This window comes from Salvelinus namaycush, chromosome 6 (genome assembly GCF_016432855.1).
Source record: "Salvelinus namaycush isolate Seneca chromosome 6, SaNama_1.0, whole genome shotgun sequence".
In the NCBI taxonomy this organism is placed as follows: domain Eukaryota; kingdom Metazoa; phylum Chordata; class Actinopteri; order Salmoniformes; family Salmonidae; genus Salvelinus; species Salvelinus namaycush.
The window spans coordinates 25,988,376-26,004,470 of NC_052312.1; the positions used below are offsets into that span (position 1 = coordinate 25,988,376).

The 16,095-nt window shown below is 44.9% G+C and overlaps 1 protein-coding gene across 1 annotated transcript in view; it reads left to right on the forward strand.

Moving 5' to 3' along the window:
* The first annotated feature begins 10,312 nt into the window (after positions 1-10,312).
* Positions 10,313-16,095, forward strand: part of plcb3 (phospholipase C, beta 3 (phosphatidylinositol-specific)) — a 113,704-nt gene continuing 107,921 nt past the window's right edge. The window contains exon 1 of the mRNA XM_038996280.1: positions 10,313-10,829. Within this exon, the coding sequence (XP_038852208.1) occupies positions 10,731-10,829 (99 nt within the window). The 5' untranslated portion in view covers positions 10,313-10,730. The remainder of the gene's footprint in view (positions 10,830-16,095) is intronic.

Consider the following 16,095-nt stretch of genomic DNA (forward strand, 5'->3'; position numbering starts at 1 on the left):
TCTCATTGTCTAACCATGATTTTGGTGGCTAAATATGCACATTTTCAAACAAACTGTATATGTATGTTGTAATGTGATGTTACAGGAGTGTCATCTGAAGAATTCTGAGAAGGTTAGTGAAAAAATTAATATATTTTGGCGATGTTTACGTTATCGCTCTCTTTGGCTAGAATCAATGCTGGGGTAATGTTTGCACATGTGCTATGCTAATATAACGATTTATTGTGTTTTCGCTGTAAGACACTTAGAAAATCTGAAATATTGTCTGTATTCACAGGATCTGTGTCTTTCGATTAGTGTATGCTGTGTATTTTTACGAAATGTTTGATGATTAGTAAATAGGTAAACACGTTGCTCTATGTATTTATTCTAGTCCATTTGTGACGGTGGGTGCAATTGTAAACTATGATATCTACCTGAAATATGCACATTTTTCTAACAAAACCTATCCTATACCATAAATATGTTATCAGACTGTCATCTGATGAGGTTTTTTCTTGGTTAGTGGCTATCAATATCTTAGTTTAGCCGAATTGGTGATAGCTACTGGTGTTGGTGGACAAAGAAAAGATGGTGTCTTATGCTAATGTGTTTAGCTAATAGATTTACATATTGTGTCTTCCCTGTAAAACATTTTAAAAATCGGACATGTTGGCTGGATTCACACGATCTGTATCTTTCATTAGCTGTATTGGACTTGTTAATGTGTGAAAGTTAAATATTTTTAAAAAAAATATTTTTTTTGAATTTCGCGCTCTGCCTTTTCAGTGGAATGTGGGAGGAGTGCCGCTAGCGGCACCCCAGTCCTAGACAGGTTAATTGGAATATATCTACAACTTTTTTTTCCTTCTTTTTAAATCAACGAGAGCAGTGGCAGCCAGGGAAAGTGTTGGGGAAATAATCTGGTGTCATCTTGGGGTCTTAATGTGAATTACAGGGGGCAGTTACCCCAGGGGGCTAATTACCCCTTAGTACCCTAAACACCTTAATCAGTGTATTTGATCTGCACATGTCATAGCACCAGACAAGCGAGCTTACCTCTTTAGCACTAGGGAATTGAGTTCGGAACAACAAGGAGATTTCACATACAAACTTTATATGTCCAAATTCAGAATCAAATAGGCTTCCCAGAAATAACATGCTCGCTGTGGTAGAACGTTAATTTCGATTGCAGATTTTCTGCTTTTATCAGAGTGCCATCAAGTAGCCTGATTTCAGATGTGTCCATGTAAACAGGAGTAGTAGGGAAATTATTCTTGCAAAGCATATGTATTTTAATCAAACTACTATATTCATCTGACAATCCACAATTGCATTATTGTGTGCATGTAACCGTACTCATTGGTGCAATAAACATCAGTAAATTAGTTTAGCTGCAGCTGATGGCAGAGCTGGATGTCCCCATCCACCTGCTTCAAGTTGTCTTTCTCCCTGTGGTGTTTGGCCTGGAGCCCATCAATGGTAGCTCTCATGGGCTCTATCCATCAGTTGTAGTCCAAGACAAAGATGTGACCTCTTGCCTTGATGTGCTATGGGAGAAGCTGTCTGGGGCAATGGTGGTGTGGCTAGCAGAGGTAATCTCTAGAGCCAGACGGCTTACTTTACGGGAGACTAAGGCAGAAATGTGCTTATTAGATCTGAAATAAACGCACAACATTATTTTTATGAGAATTCAGTCCACTTGACAATTCAACATAATTAAATCTTCTTCATGCAGATGACCTGTACGACATGAGACAGATAGCTAGCTATACAGTACAAATACTTTTTATGTCATTGTAATGTAACACAGATACAGATGATGCGCATGGGATGGCTTCAAATAATAATGTTACTAGTGCTAGCTAGAACTATCCCTGCACTATAACAACTAGCTAGCTACAGCGCCTTCAGAAAGTTTTCATACCCCTAGACTTATTCCAAATTTTGTTGTTGCAGCCTGAATTCAAAATTGATTACATATATTTTGATTCTCACCCATCTACACACAATACACCATAATGACAAACTTAAAAAAAAATATATTTTTTGGCTAATTTATTGAACATGAAATACAGAAATATCTACACTGAACAAAAATATAAAAGCTACATGTAAACTGTTGGTCCCATGTGTAACGATTGTCGTCGGGAGAAGGAGAGGAGGACCAAAGTGCAGCGTGGTACGTATCCATAATACTTTTAATCAAGATGAATACACGAACAAAAACAACAAAACGACCAACGAACAGTTCTGACAGGTGCAACAAACACTATGTCACGAATCCCGCTTCCTGAGTCTGTTTTTGCCTGTGTTCTGTCCTGGAGTGTTTTTTCCGGCCCGGGCCCGGCCCGGTACGAGATTGCAGCTCCAGAGATTCCTGGGGGTTGAATGATATTACGGTCAAGAACAAGTACCCCCTGCCCTTGATGAGCTCCGCTTTCTACTCTTTACAGGGTGCTACTGTGTTTACGAAGCTTGATCTACGCAATGCGTATCATCTGGTTCGGATCAAAGAGGGGGACGAGTGGTTGACTGGGTTCAATACTCCGATGGGACATTTCGAGTACCAGGTGATGCCGTTTGGACTTTCCAACGCTCCAGCAGTGTTCCAAAGTTTGATGAATGACGTGCTGAGGGATATGATCGGTCTGTTTGTGTTCGTTTACCTGGATGACATCCTTATTTTCTCCAAGGAGCTTTCCAGCCACATCCAGCATGTTAAGCAGGTCCTGCAGCGGTTATTGGAGAACCGTCTGTTTGTGAAGGCAGAGAAGTGTGATTTTCACGCCCACACTACATCCTTCCTCGGGTACATCATCTCCAGGGGTGAGATCAAGATGGACCAAGAGAAGGTTCGGGCGGTTCGGGATTGGGCCCGGCCCGGTACGAGATTGCAGCTCCAGAGATTCCTGGGATTTGCGAACTTCTATCGGAGGTTTATCCGTGATTACAGCCGGGTGGCCGCCCCTTTAACTGCCCTGACGTCTTGCACCAGAACTTTCTGTTGGACTCCTGAGGCAGACCGAGCATTTCTGAACTTGAAGAGCCGATTCACCAACGCCCCGATTCTCTCTCAACCTGACACTTCCCGTCAGTTTGTTGTTGAGGTGGACGCATCTGATGTGGGGGTGGGCGCCATCCTGTCCCAGCGTAGCTCCACTGACGGTAAACTCCATCCCTGCGCCTTCTACTCTTGTCGTCTTTCACCAGCTGAGAGAAACTACGATGTGGGTAACCGGGAGCTTCTCGCTGTGAAGCTTGCCTTGGAGGAGTGGCGTCACTGGTTGGAGGGAGCGGAGCAACCGTTTGTGGTCTGGACTGACCACAAGAATCTGGCTTACGTGCAATCGGCTAAACGTCTCAACTCCCGTCAGGCCAGGTGGGCTTTGTTTTTTGGACGCTTCAATTTTTCCCTGACGTTCCGACCTGGGTCGAAGAACGGCAAGGCGGACGCCTTGTCCCGGATGTTCTCCAAGACGGAGGAGAGTGGGGCCAAGACTGAGACGATTATTCCCCAGAACCTTGTCGTGGGAGCCGTTACATGGAGGATTGAGGAGGATGTGATGGCGGCCCTTCGGACGCAGCCCGGCCCCGGTAACGGTCCACCCGGTCGGTTGTTCGTGCCTGAGTCGGTCCGTTCTGATGTCCTTCAGTGGTCCGACGCCAGCAAGATAGCTTGTCACCCTGGCGTTGCCCGGACTATGGCGCTACTGCGCAGACGATTTTGGTGGCCTGCCATGGGAGAAGATACCCGGAGGTTTGTTGCCGCTTGTCCTGTTTGTGCACAGAATAAGAGTACCAATCGGCCCAGCTCTGGGCTTCTTCACCCCCTTCCTATTCCCCGGCGACCTTGGTCGCATCTGGCCCCCCATCTCCAAGCTTCCATCTGCCACTGAGACGTCCGAGATCCTTGTTAGGGAGATTTTCAGGGTCCACGGATTGCCCAGTGACATTGTTTCTGACCGTGGTCCTCAGTTTACCTCTGCTGTCTGGAGATCCTTCTGTTTGGCCATTGGAGCTACAGTCAGTCTCACATCTGGTTTTCACCCCCAATCTAATGGTCAGGCGGAGAGAGCCAACCAGAAGATGGAGTCCACGCTGCGCTGTCTTGTCTCCTCTGATCCCACCTCTTGGTCCTCTCAGTTACCCTGGGTCGAGTATGCCCATAATACTCTCCCTTCATCTGCAACTGGGATGTCTCCCTTCCAGTGCCTGTATGGTTACCAACCTCCCTTGTTTCCTTCTCAGGAGAGGGATCTCTCGGTTCCCTCTGTCCAGGCCCACATTCGTCGTTACCACCGGACCTGGCATCGGGCCAGGAAGGCCCTCAGAGTTTCGGACCGGTATCAGATCCAGGCGAATCGTCGCCGTATTCCTGCTCCCGCTTATACCGTCGGAGATAAGGTTTGGTTGGCTACACGGGATTCATCCTCTATGGACTGAGTTGTAGAAACTGTCACAGAAGTTCATTGGTCCGTTTGTGGTGGAGAGAATCATTAATCCTGTTGTGGTTCGACTCAAGTTGCCTGCAACACTTAGAGTACACCCCACCTTTCATGTCTCCTGCCTCAAGCCGGTTCTCCTCAGTCCTCTGTTGCCCCCTCCTCCTCGTCCTCCTCCCCCTCGGATGATCGGAGGTGGTCCTGCCTACACGGTGCGCCGCATCATGGACTCCAGACGGCGGGGTCGAGGGTTCCAGTATCTCGTGGATTGGGAAGGATATGGTCCAGAGGAGAGGAGTTGGATTCCTCGGCGTCAGATCCTTGATGCTGACCTGCTTCGTGACTTCTACCGCCTTCACCCTGGCGCTCCGGGTAGTACGCCCGGTGGCGTTCGTCGGAGGGGGGGTACTGTCACGAATCCCGCTTCCTGAGTCTGTTTTTGCCTGTGTTCTGTCCTGGAGTGTTTTTTCCGGTGTCCTGGAACGCACCCTGTCTGGTTGCCGGGCGACGTAGCTAGTTGGAGGATCTCTGAGTACCCGCACCTGTATCCCATCAGCTATCTGCACACCTGGTCCTGATCATCACCCCTCCACTTCATAAGCGCTGACCTGACATCCATTCCCTGCCGGATCGTTAGCCATGAACAGTATGTTGTGCCAGCGTATCAGCCTCCAGTTTGATAGAGTTTGTTTTGTTGTTTTGTACGTCTTGCTTGCCTTGAACTCACCTCCGTTTTTTCTGTCTACAGTCATTCACCCGGAACACTCATCCCATCCCTACCTGGTTGTCGGTGACTTCAGTTACTTCCTTGGATCTGCCAATTCAATCCCATCAACTCACCTCCGCTGCCCGCTCCGCCACTTGGATTTTTCTATCACTACATTTAAACTTGTAAATAAATACTCACCTTCGTCTTACTCTCCTTGTCCTGGTCTGCTTCTGGGTTCTACTTTAGAAAACCGTGACACACTAGCCAGAAAATAATCACCCACAACTCAGTGGGAAAACAGGCTACCTAAATATGGTTCTCAATCAGAGACAACAATAGACAGCTGCCTCTGATTGAGAACCACACACGGCCAAACACAAAGAAATAGACAACATAGAACACCAGACATAGAATGCCCACCCAAACTCATGCCCTGACCAACCAAAATAGAGACATAAAAAGGATCTCTACGGTCAGGGCGTGACACCATGTTTCATGTGCTGAAATAAAAAATCCCACAAAAAGCTTATTTCTCACAAATTTTGTGCACAAATTTGTTTACATCCCTGTGAGTGAGCATTTCTCCTTTGCCAAGATAATCCATCCACATGACAGGTGTGGCATATCATTAAGCTGAATAAACGGCATGATTATTACATAGGTGCACCTTGTGCTGGGAAGAATAAAAGAACACTCTAAAATGACACAGTTTCAAGTTTTGAGGGAGCATGCAATTGGCATGCTGACTGCAGGAATGTCCACTAGAGCTGTTACCAGAGAATTTTATGTTCATTTCTCTAAAATAAACTGCCTCCAATGTCGTTTTAGAGAATTTGGCAGTATGTCCAACCAACCTCACGACCACAGATAACGTGTAACCATGCCAGCCCAGGAACTCCACATCTGGCTTCTTCACCTGCAGGATTGTCTGAGACCAGCCACCCGGACAGCTGATGAAACTGTGGGTTTGCACAATTGAAGAATGTCTGCACAAACTGTCAGAGACCGTCTCAGGGAATCTCATCTGCATGCTCTTCGTCCTCACTAAGGTCTTGACCTGACTGCAGTTCGGTGTCGTAACCGACTTCAGTGGGCAAATGCTCACCTTCGATGGCCACTGGCACACTGGAGAAGGGTGCTCTTCACAGATGAATCCCTGTTTCAACTGTACTGGGCAGATGGCATAGGATGTGTATGGCATTGTGTGGGCGAGCAGTTTGCTGATGTCAAACGTTGTGAACAGAGTGCCCCATGGTGGCGGTGAGGTTATGGTATGGACAGGCATAAGCTACAAACATGAAAAAAATAGCATTTTATCGGTGCCAATTTGAATGCACAGAGATACCGTGACGAGAGCCTGAGGCCCATTGACATGCCATTCATCTGCCGCCATCACCTCATGTTTCAGCATGATAATGCATGGCCCCATGTTGCAAGGATCTGTGTGCAATTCCTGGAAGTTGAAAATGTCCCAGTTCTTCCAAGGTCTGCATAGTCATCAGACATGACACCCATTGAGCATGTTTGGGATGTTCTGGCTCGATGTGTACGACAGCGTGTTCCAGTTCCCGCCATTATCCAGCAACTTTGCACAGACATTGAAGAGGAGTGGGGTAACATTCCACAGGCCACAATCAACAGCCTGATCAACTCTATACAAAATAGATGTGTCGTGCAGCATGTGGCAAATGGTGGTCACACCAGATACTGACTGGTTTTCTGATCCACACACCTACATTTTTTAAGGTATCTGTGATCAACAGATGCATATTTAGCTTTTTCAAGCAGAAATTTGCATCCTGTAGCACAAACACAAAAAGGTTCTGGGACACTGTAAATTCCATGGAGAATAAGAGCTGCCCACTGCACTGAGGCTAGGAAACACTGTCACCACCGATAAATCCACAATAATTGAGAATTTCAATAAACATTTTTCTACAGCTGGCCATGCTTTCCACCTGGCTAACCCTACCCCGATCAACAGCCCTCCACCCCCCACAGCAACTCGCCCATGCCTCCCCCATTTCTCCTTCACCCAAATCCAGATAGCTGATGTTCTGAAAGAGCTGCAAAATGATCTGCCAAAATTGTTGCAACCCCTATTACTAGCCTGTTCAACCTGTCTTTCATATCGTCTGAGATTCCCAAAGATTGGAAAGCTGCCGCGGTCATCCCCCTCTTCAAAGGGGGAGACACTCTAGACCCAAACTGCTACAGACCTATATTTATCCTACCCTGCCTTTCTAAGGTCTTCGAAAGCCAAGTTAACAAACAGATTACTGACAATTTCGAATCCCACCGTACCTTCTCCGCTATGCAATCTGGTTTCAGAGCTGGTCAAGGGTGAACCTCAGCCACGCTCAAGGTCCTAAACGATATCATAACCGCCATTGGTAGGAGACATTACTGTGCAGCCGTATTCATCGACCTGGCCAAGGCTTTCGACTGTCAATCACCACATTTTTATCGGCAGACTCAACAGCCTTGGTTTCTCAAATGATTGCCTCGCCTGGTTCACCAACTACTTCTCTGATAGAGTTCAGTGTGTCAAATTGGAGGGCCTGTTGTCCGGACCTCTGGCAGTCTCTATGGGGGTGTCACAGGGTTCAATTCTCGGGCCGACTCTCTTCTCTGTATACATCAATGATGTCGCTCTTGCTGCTGGTGATTCTCTGATCCACCTCTACGCAGACGACACCATTCTGTATACCTCGGGCCCTTCTTTGGACACTGTGTTAACTAACCTCCAGGCGAGCTTCAATGTCATACAACTCTCCTTCCGTGGCCTCCAACTGCTCTTAAATGCAAGTAAAACTAAATGCATGCTCTTCAACCAATCGCTGTCCGCATTTGCCCGCCCGTCCAGCATCACTACTCTGGACGGTTCTGACTTAGAATATGTGGACAACTACAAATACCTAGGTGGACAACTACAAATACCTAGGTGTCTGGTTAGACTGTAAACTCTCCTTCCAGACTCACATTAAGTATCTCCAATCCAAATTAAATCTAGAATCGGCTTCCTATTTCGCAACAAAGCATCCTTCACTCATGCTGCCAAACATACCCTCGTAAAAATGACCATCCTACCGATCCTCGACTTCGGCGATGTCATTTACAAAATGGCCTCCAACACTCTACTCAACAAATTGGATGCAATCTATCACAGTGCCATCCGTTTTGTCGCCAAGGCCCCATATATTACCCACCACTGTGACCTGTACGCTCTCGTTGGCTGGCCCTCGCTTCATACTCGTCGCCAAACCCACTGGCTCCAGGTCATCTACAAGTATTTGCTAGGTAAAGCCCCGCCTTATCTCAGCTCACTGGTCACCATAGCAGCACCCACCCGTAGCACGCGCTCCAGCAGGTATATCTCACTGGTCACCCCCAAAGCCAATTCTTCCTTTGGCCACCTTTCCTTCCAGTTCTCTGCTGCCAATGACTGGAACGAACTGCAAAAATCACTGAAACTGGAGACTCATATCTCCCTCACTAGCTTTAACAACCAGCTGTCAGAGCAGCTCACAGATCACTGCACCTGTACATAGCCCATCCAACTACCTCATCACCATACTGTATTTATTTATTTATCTTGCTCCTTTGCACCCCAGTATCTCTACTTGCACATTCATCATCTGCACATCTACCATTCCAGTGTTTAATTGCTATATTGTAATTACTTCCCTTATCCTACCTCATTTACACATACTGTATATAGACTTTTTTTCCTACTGTATTATTGACTGTATGTTTGTTTATTCCATGTGTAACTCTGTGTTGTTGTATGAGTCGAACTGCTTTGCTTTATCTTGGCCAGGTCGCAGTTGCAAATGAGAACTTGTTCTCAACTAGCCTACCTGGTTAAATAAAATTAAAATATTTAAAAAATCTGTATTCCCAGTCATGTGAAATCCATAGATTAGGGCTTAATGAATTTATTTAAATTGACTGATTTCCTTATATGAACTAACTCAGTAAAATCTTTGAAATTGTTGCACGTTGCATTTATATTTGTGATCAATGTAGTAATGATATTATGCTGTGGCAGAGCCAGGGTGATGTAAGGGGTGCGTACTGGCGGTAGAGAAGTCAGGCGCAGGAGAGCAAAACTGTGTTACAACGGTGCAGTTTAATAAATAAAATCATTGTAAACAGAACAATCAATACAATGGGTACAAAACCCGTCGCACACCAGAAATACGTGCACAAGCACTTACAATAAACAATTCCGGACAAGGACATGGGGGGGAACAGAGGGTGAAATACACAACATGTAATAATGGAATTGAAACCAGGTGTGTGGGAAGATACGACAAAACAAATGGAAAATGAAAAGTGGATCGATGATGGCTAGAAGACCGGCGACGCCGAACGCCACCCGAACAAGGAGAGGAACCAACTTTGGCGGAAGTTGTGACAGGTGAAATGTCCCTTTAAGGGGAAACTCATCAGCAAAACAAATCAACATGATGATGTGGCCAATGACAATATCCAATAAGGTCCAATATCTTGAAGACCTGACTGCTGAAATGGAAAACATTTTTGGGACTGTATCAACAGCGGACTAATTCACAAAATACCAAAATATAGTTTTTGAGTGGATTTTCCCTTTTATACCAGATCGTACAAATGCCAACACACACACAAACACACATTACAAGTCAAGCTGTAACCCTTTAAAACTAAACCAAACAGGATAATTTAACAAAGGAAGCCATGCACGTCTTTTATTTCTATTGAATTGTTTTCTGATTTTCTTTTGCTGTTTGACTGAAAGTGTGTGAGGTTTCAGAAGCGCACACACACACACACACACACACACACACACACCTCTGTTCTGTATAGATTGAACCTACCTACTACAGCACATAGCTGACATTCTTTACAGGTGTTGTAGGAGGCTGCATGCATGAGAAAATAACTTTGCCCAACAACAAAAATGTGGGTTAGCTGGCAGTTTGAGAGCGTTACAAACTCCAACATTCTTGTCACACTTCTAGTCTCCAACGCACAGAACATGCCTCGCGTCGAATGTCTGACTGAAATGGAGGAGAGAGAGAGAGAGAGAGAGAGAACACTCCCCGTCCGTTTTTCCCTATCTGCCTCACTCCCTCCCTTCCTCCTCTCGCTCTGTCTGTCCTCTGCTCTCCCCCTTTATAGAAAACATGAAGGAAGAAAGAGAAGATAAGAATCCGGGGGGAACGAGTGTGAACAAGAGAAAGTTCGAGGAAAGCAAGAGAGGGATACAATAATAGGCGGATGGAAGGAAGGAAGAAATTAAGGAAGGGATCTATCCAGCCATACAACGCGATTAAACGAGACATGAACAAACTATATAATGACCTATATTAAACGTAGCTACTCGACTCTTCTCAACTTGTGACGTTTAAAACTATTTCAGGATAGTTGAATACGCAAACGTAGGCTATTAGGAACCAAGTTATCGTATTTTCTAATTCATACAGCAACTTCCAGCGTTGCAAGTCACAGCTCACCCCGTAAAAGGATTTAGCCCCAAGGACCAAGGGGCACCGACAAGGGCAGGTCACCGCAGCCGGAGTTTAGGCGTTGCCACACGGCTTTGACCCGGAGCTATGGCCGGGGCGAAGCCAGGAGTCCACGCTCTGCAGCTCAAACCGGTGTCGGTTCACGACATACTAAAACGGGGGAGCAAGTTTATCAAATGGGATGAGGTTAGTAGTTATATATCCTAGTGGCTCTAAACGTGTTTGTTTGTTTGTGAGTGAGAAAGAGTTATAGCCTACATTTCTTCACGTTTTCCCCCCACCACAAGTGTTCAAGTTGCATTCATTATGAAATAATAGTAGCATAGTTGATTTTATTGATAAATCCTTACTTTGTGGACTTTAGAGTTTACTATTCTTGACACTGCAGTCCAGAGGCTGTAGGTAGGTATGTCCCTACAGGACTGGGATAGGCTAGGCTACATGTCACCCTATTCCTTATACCAGGGATCAACTAGATTTAGCTGCAGGACAATTTTTTGTTGTTGAGCGGAGGGTCAGGAGACTGGAACATAATTACAAGTAATTTGTAGACCGCCCAGACAGATATAATATTTGCCTAAAACAATCATTTCAAACCTTGCTTACATTTATATATGGTCACATATATCTCGAGGGGCCAAATAAAATCACCCACAGACCGCAAGTTGTGGACCCCTGCCCTATACTTTTGACCTATTGGCTCTGGTCAAAAGTAGTGCACTATATAGGGAGTAGGTTGCCATTTGGGATATACCCATTGGACTGTCCTGCATACATATACCTATCCTGCAATAGACCGGCCTAGCTCTGCTCTCCTTTTGAATTCTTGTCAAGCAAGTTTTTCCACCACTCAGGTTTTTTTAGACAACCCGACTATCCACCAAAGCCCTTTTTCTTTCCCGCTTTTGGCCTACTCTCTCTTTCTGTTCTGTTCTAGCACCATTTTGTCACTGCTTTCACCAAGGGATTTCGATAGACAGTGGGAGTCAATGGAATGACACATGGTGAATTATAATTTGTGAATTAAGTTTGTAATAATAATGTATTTGTCACATGCGCCGAATACTACAGGTGTAGTAGACCTTACCGTGAAATGCTTACTTTACAAGCCCTTAACCAACAATGCAGTTCAAGAAATAGAGTTAAGAAAATATTTACTAAATAAACTAAAGTTAAAAAATAAAACAAAAAGTAACACAATAAAATAACAACGAGGCTATATACAGGGGGTACCGGTACAGGTTAGTCAAGTTAATTTGTACATGTAGGTAGGGGTAAAATGACTATGCATAGATAATAAACAGTGAGTAACAGCAGAGTAAAAACAAAGGGGGGAGGTCAATTTAAATAGTCCGTGTGGCCATTTGATTGTTTGTTCATCAGTCTTATGGCTTGGGGTTAGAAGCTGTTAAGAAGCCTTTTGGAACTAGACTTGGCGCACCGGTACCGCTTGCTGTAGAGAACAGTCTATGACTAGGCTGGCTGGAGTCTTTGGCAATTCTTAGGGCCTTCCTCTGACACCACCTGGTATAGCGGTGTTGGATGGCATTTACATTCCTTCTCTCACTCTCCCACTCTTTTTCTTCTCTCTCTCTCTGTTTCTTTCTTCCTCCTCAAGTCTCACTTCATCGATCTTTCTTGCTTTCTCTCCTCTCGCTCGCTTTAATTGATCTATTTCACTCTCTTCCTCTATCTCTCTCTCTCCTCTCTTCCTCCTCTTTCTCTCTTCCTCCTTTCTCTGAGGGAATTCCCAGGAAGTTGTTAGGCCTGTGATTAACTTTGCGAACTGCAAGGGACAAACAATGTGCACATCTCTCTCCGCTCCCTCTTTCGCCTCCTATATCCCTTCCTCATTCGCTCTCCCTCTGCAGAGAGAAACAGAACTGATATGAGGAGACTAACTTGTAGGAGAAGGAAAGAGAGAAAAAAGTGTCAGAGAAAGAGGAGGAGTGTGGGAGAGGAAAGAGAGGGAATGTGAGAGAGCAACATTTCACGTTGTTCAGACCCCAAATAAGGACATCTGATTTGAGAAAATGGGAAAGAGCCGAGAATCTAGTCTCAAGTTAATACCAGGCCCCCCCCCACACACACACACACACACGCGCACACACACACACACACACTGTAGAAAGACATGCAGCACATTTCTCCACCTACAGTGAGTCAATGTGTGTGTGGTGTGTGTTTCACTCTGAATTACTTCCTGTCTCAGCTTGTTGTGCTCTCTGGAGCCAAAACTACTTTCCCAGCCCTCCCTCCCTACCTTCTGATCCCCCTTCCTCCCTCCCTCTTTCCCCCATCCCTCCCACCCTTCCTACACCCCCTTCCCTCTCTTTCCCTCCTTCTCTCTCTCTCTCCTTCCCTCCCACCCTTCTTCCATCTCTCCCTCCTTCCCCTCTTCCTCAATCCTATCCATTCTGCTCCTCAATTTAGATAAATCACAGTTGAATTCAGTAAAAATGATTCTGTGTAACAGAGAGAGAGAGAACCTCTACATACTGTTGCACCAAATAACTCTGTGAGTTCAACCCTGAACCCTTGTCTCTCTCTGTCACACACACCCACACACACACACACACACACACACACACACACACACACACACACACACACACACACACACACACACACACACACACACACACACACACACACACACACACAGATCCTGAACAGTACAGTATAGTGTACTCCGGACTCAAGAACCTCCCTAGAATGCGAACGTGATGGTACCATATTCTAGTGTTACGATACCAGAATTGTTACTTCGAAACCAAACCTTACCGCCACGATACTCGATACCATCACGATACCATAGCAAAAAAATAAGGCATATTAGCCAAGTCACAGAATGGCACTTGATCCAGACAGATAAACTCAGCTACTGCTCTGTTCAATCCTTGGTCATCTTTTGAGTTCAATATCATTACATTTGAAATGTTTTATGTCAACATTTTTCAGAGACAGCTATGTGTGCATTAATGAATCAATTATGCAATCATACAGCCAATTTGACTTTGTTTTTACCAATCTAACTACATTGAAAAAAACATATAAATGCAGCTATTTCAAAGATTTTACTGAATTACAGTTCTTATAAGGAAACCAGTCAATTAAAATAAATAAATTAGTCCCTAATCTATGGATTTCACATGACTGGGAATATAGATATGCATATGTTGGTCACAGATACCTTAAAAAAAAATTGTGGCATGAATCAGAAAACCAGTCAGTATCTAGTGTGACCACCATTTGCCTCATGCGGCCCGACACATCGCCTTCGCATAGAGTTGATCAGGCCGTTGATTGTGGCCTGTGGAATGTTGTTCCACTCCTCTTCAACGTCTGTGCGAAGTTGATGGATATTGGCAGGAACTGGAACGCGCTGTTGTACACGTCAATCCAGAGCATCCCAAACATGCTGAATGGGTGACATGTCTAGTGAGTATGCAGGCCATGTAAAACTGGGACATTTTCAAAATCCTGGAATTGTATACAAGATCATTGCAACATGGGGCCGTGCATTATCATGCTGAAACATGAGGTGATGGCGTCAGATTAATGACACAACAATGGGCCTCAGGATCTCGTCACGGTATCTCTGTGCATTCAAATTGACATCGGAAAAATGTAATTGAGTCTGTTTTCCGTAGCTTATGCCTGCCCATACCATAACCCCACTGCCACCAATGTTGTCATCAGCAAACTGCTCACCCACACAACGCCAAACTCTGCCATCTGGCCGGTACAGTTGAAACCGGGATTCATCTGTGAAGAACACACTTCGCCAGCATGCCAGTGGCCATCGGAGGTGAGCATTAGCCCAATGAAGTTGCTTGCGACGCCGAACCACAGTCAGGTCAAGATCCTGGTGAGGCTACACGCAGCCAAGACAGAAAGATAAAAGCAGTACTGCCCCCTCAAGAGTCTGAGCCTGTCTGCCAGGGTTGGTCCAACAAAGTCAAAGCCCCCAAATGGTTGAGCATAATATACAAGGAATTTCTCAATGCTGCTAATGAGAACCTTGACGACCTTGTATATAGACGGTTGGAATTCCAGTGCTGTGCCCCCACCTAGGTAGTGGCAGTGCTGGCAAAACTAGCTGCAGTAACCCATGGGGAGTCGGTCACCCTCTGACAATCAGAGAGGGGGCAAATTATTGTGGCCCTGGTGCCACAAAATGATCAGATGGTCTGACTGCACAGGGATGCTTGGGAAAATGGTCACAGCGGGAGACCAGCATGTGTGTGTTTCAGGGGAAGGGGTTGTATCTGAGCTTCATCAGCTAGGACTTGACATTGGTTAATCAAATCTCCCCATTCTTGCTCAATTTTGCATGCCTTCTCAAACAGCTACAACTGTATATGCATTCGCACATCAATTCTTCTCTTGAGTTGGGCTCGGAAACAACTGTTGAACATCTGAGCTTGTGGTTGTTTGTGGGGGAAGGGTGGGGAGTGTGTATGAGTGTGTGTGTATGTATCCCACATCTGTTGCTATGGGGTAATGATGTTAGGGACAATATAGGAGAAATCACAAGAATTGCTTGCCAAAATAATAATCGCTTGCCAAAAATGTAATTGTTGTAATGCCAATCCTGGTTATAGGTAACAATCCTTTGTATGAACTGCTTACATTGTTACACATATTAGTTAATTGTGGAAATAAATTAAGATATGCAAGATTTTTAATTTACAGTACCAGTCAAAAGTTTGGACACCTTCTCATTCCCAGGATTTTTCTTTCTTTTGACTATTTTCTACATTGTAAAATAATAGTGAAGACATCAAAACTATGAAATAACACATATGGAATCATGTAGTAACCAAAAATGTTTATATTTTAGATTCTTCAAAGTAGCCACCCTTTGCCTTGATGATGGCTTTGCACCCTTTTGGCATTCTCTCAACCAGCTTCATGAGGTATGCATTTCAATTAACAGGTGTGCCTTGTTAAAAGTTAATTTGTGGAATTTCTTTCCTTAATGCGTTTGAGCCAATCCAGCCCTATCTTGTCACAATACATCTATCTTCTGTACACAACCCCTATTTGGTAAAATACCATATTAGTCCATATTATGGGAAGAACAGCTCAAAATAAGTAAAGAGAAATGTCAGTCCATCATTACTTTAAGACATGGTCAGTCATCTGGAACATTTCAAGAACTTTGAAAGTGTCTTAAAGTGCAGTCGCAAAAAACATCAAGCGCTATGATGAAACTGGCTTTCATGAGGACCGCCACAGGAAAGGTCGACCCAGAGTTACCTCTGCTGCAGAGGCCAAGTTCATTAGAGTTAACTGCACCTCAGATTGCAGCCCAAATAAATGCTTCACAGAGTTCAAGTAACAGACACGTCTCAACATCAACTGTTCAGAGGAGACTGCGTGAATCTGGTCTTCATGGTCAAATTTCTGCAAAGAAACCACTAAAGGACACCAATAAGAAAAAGAG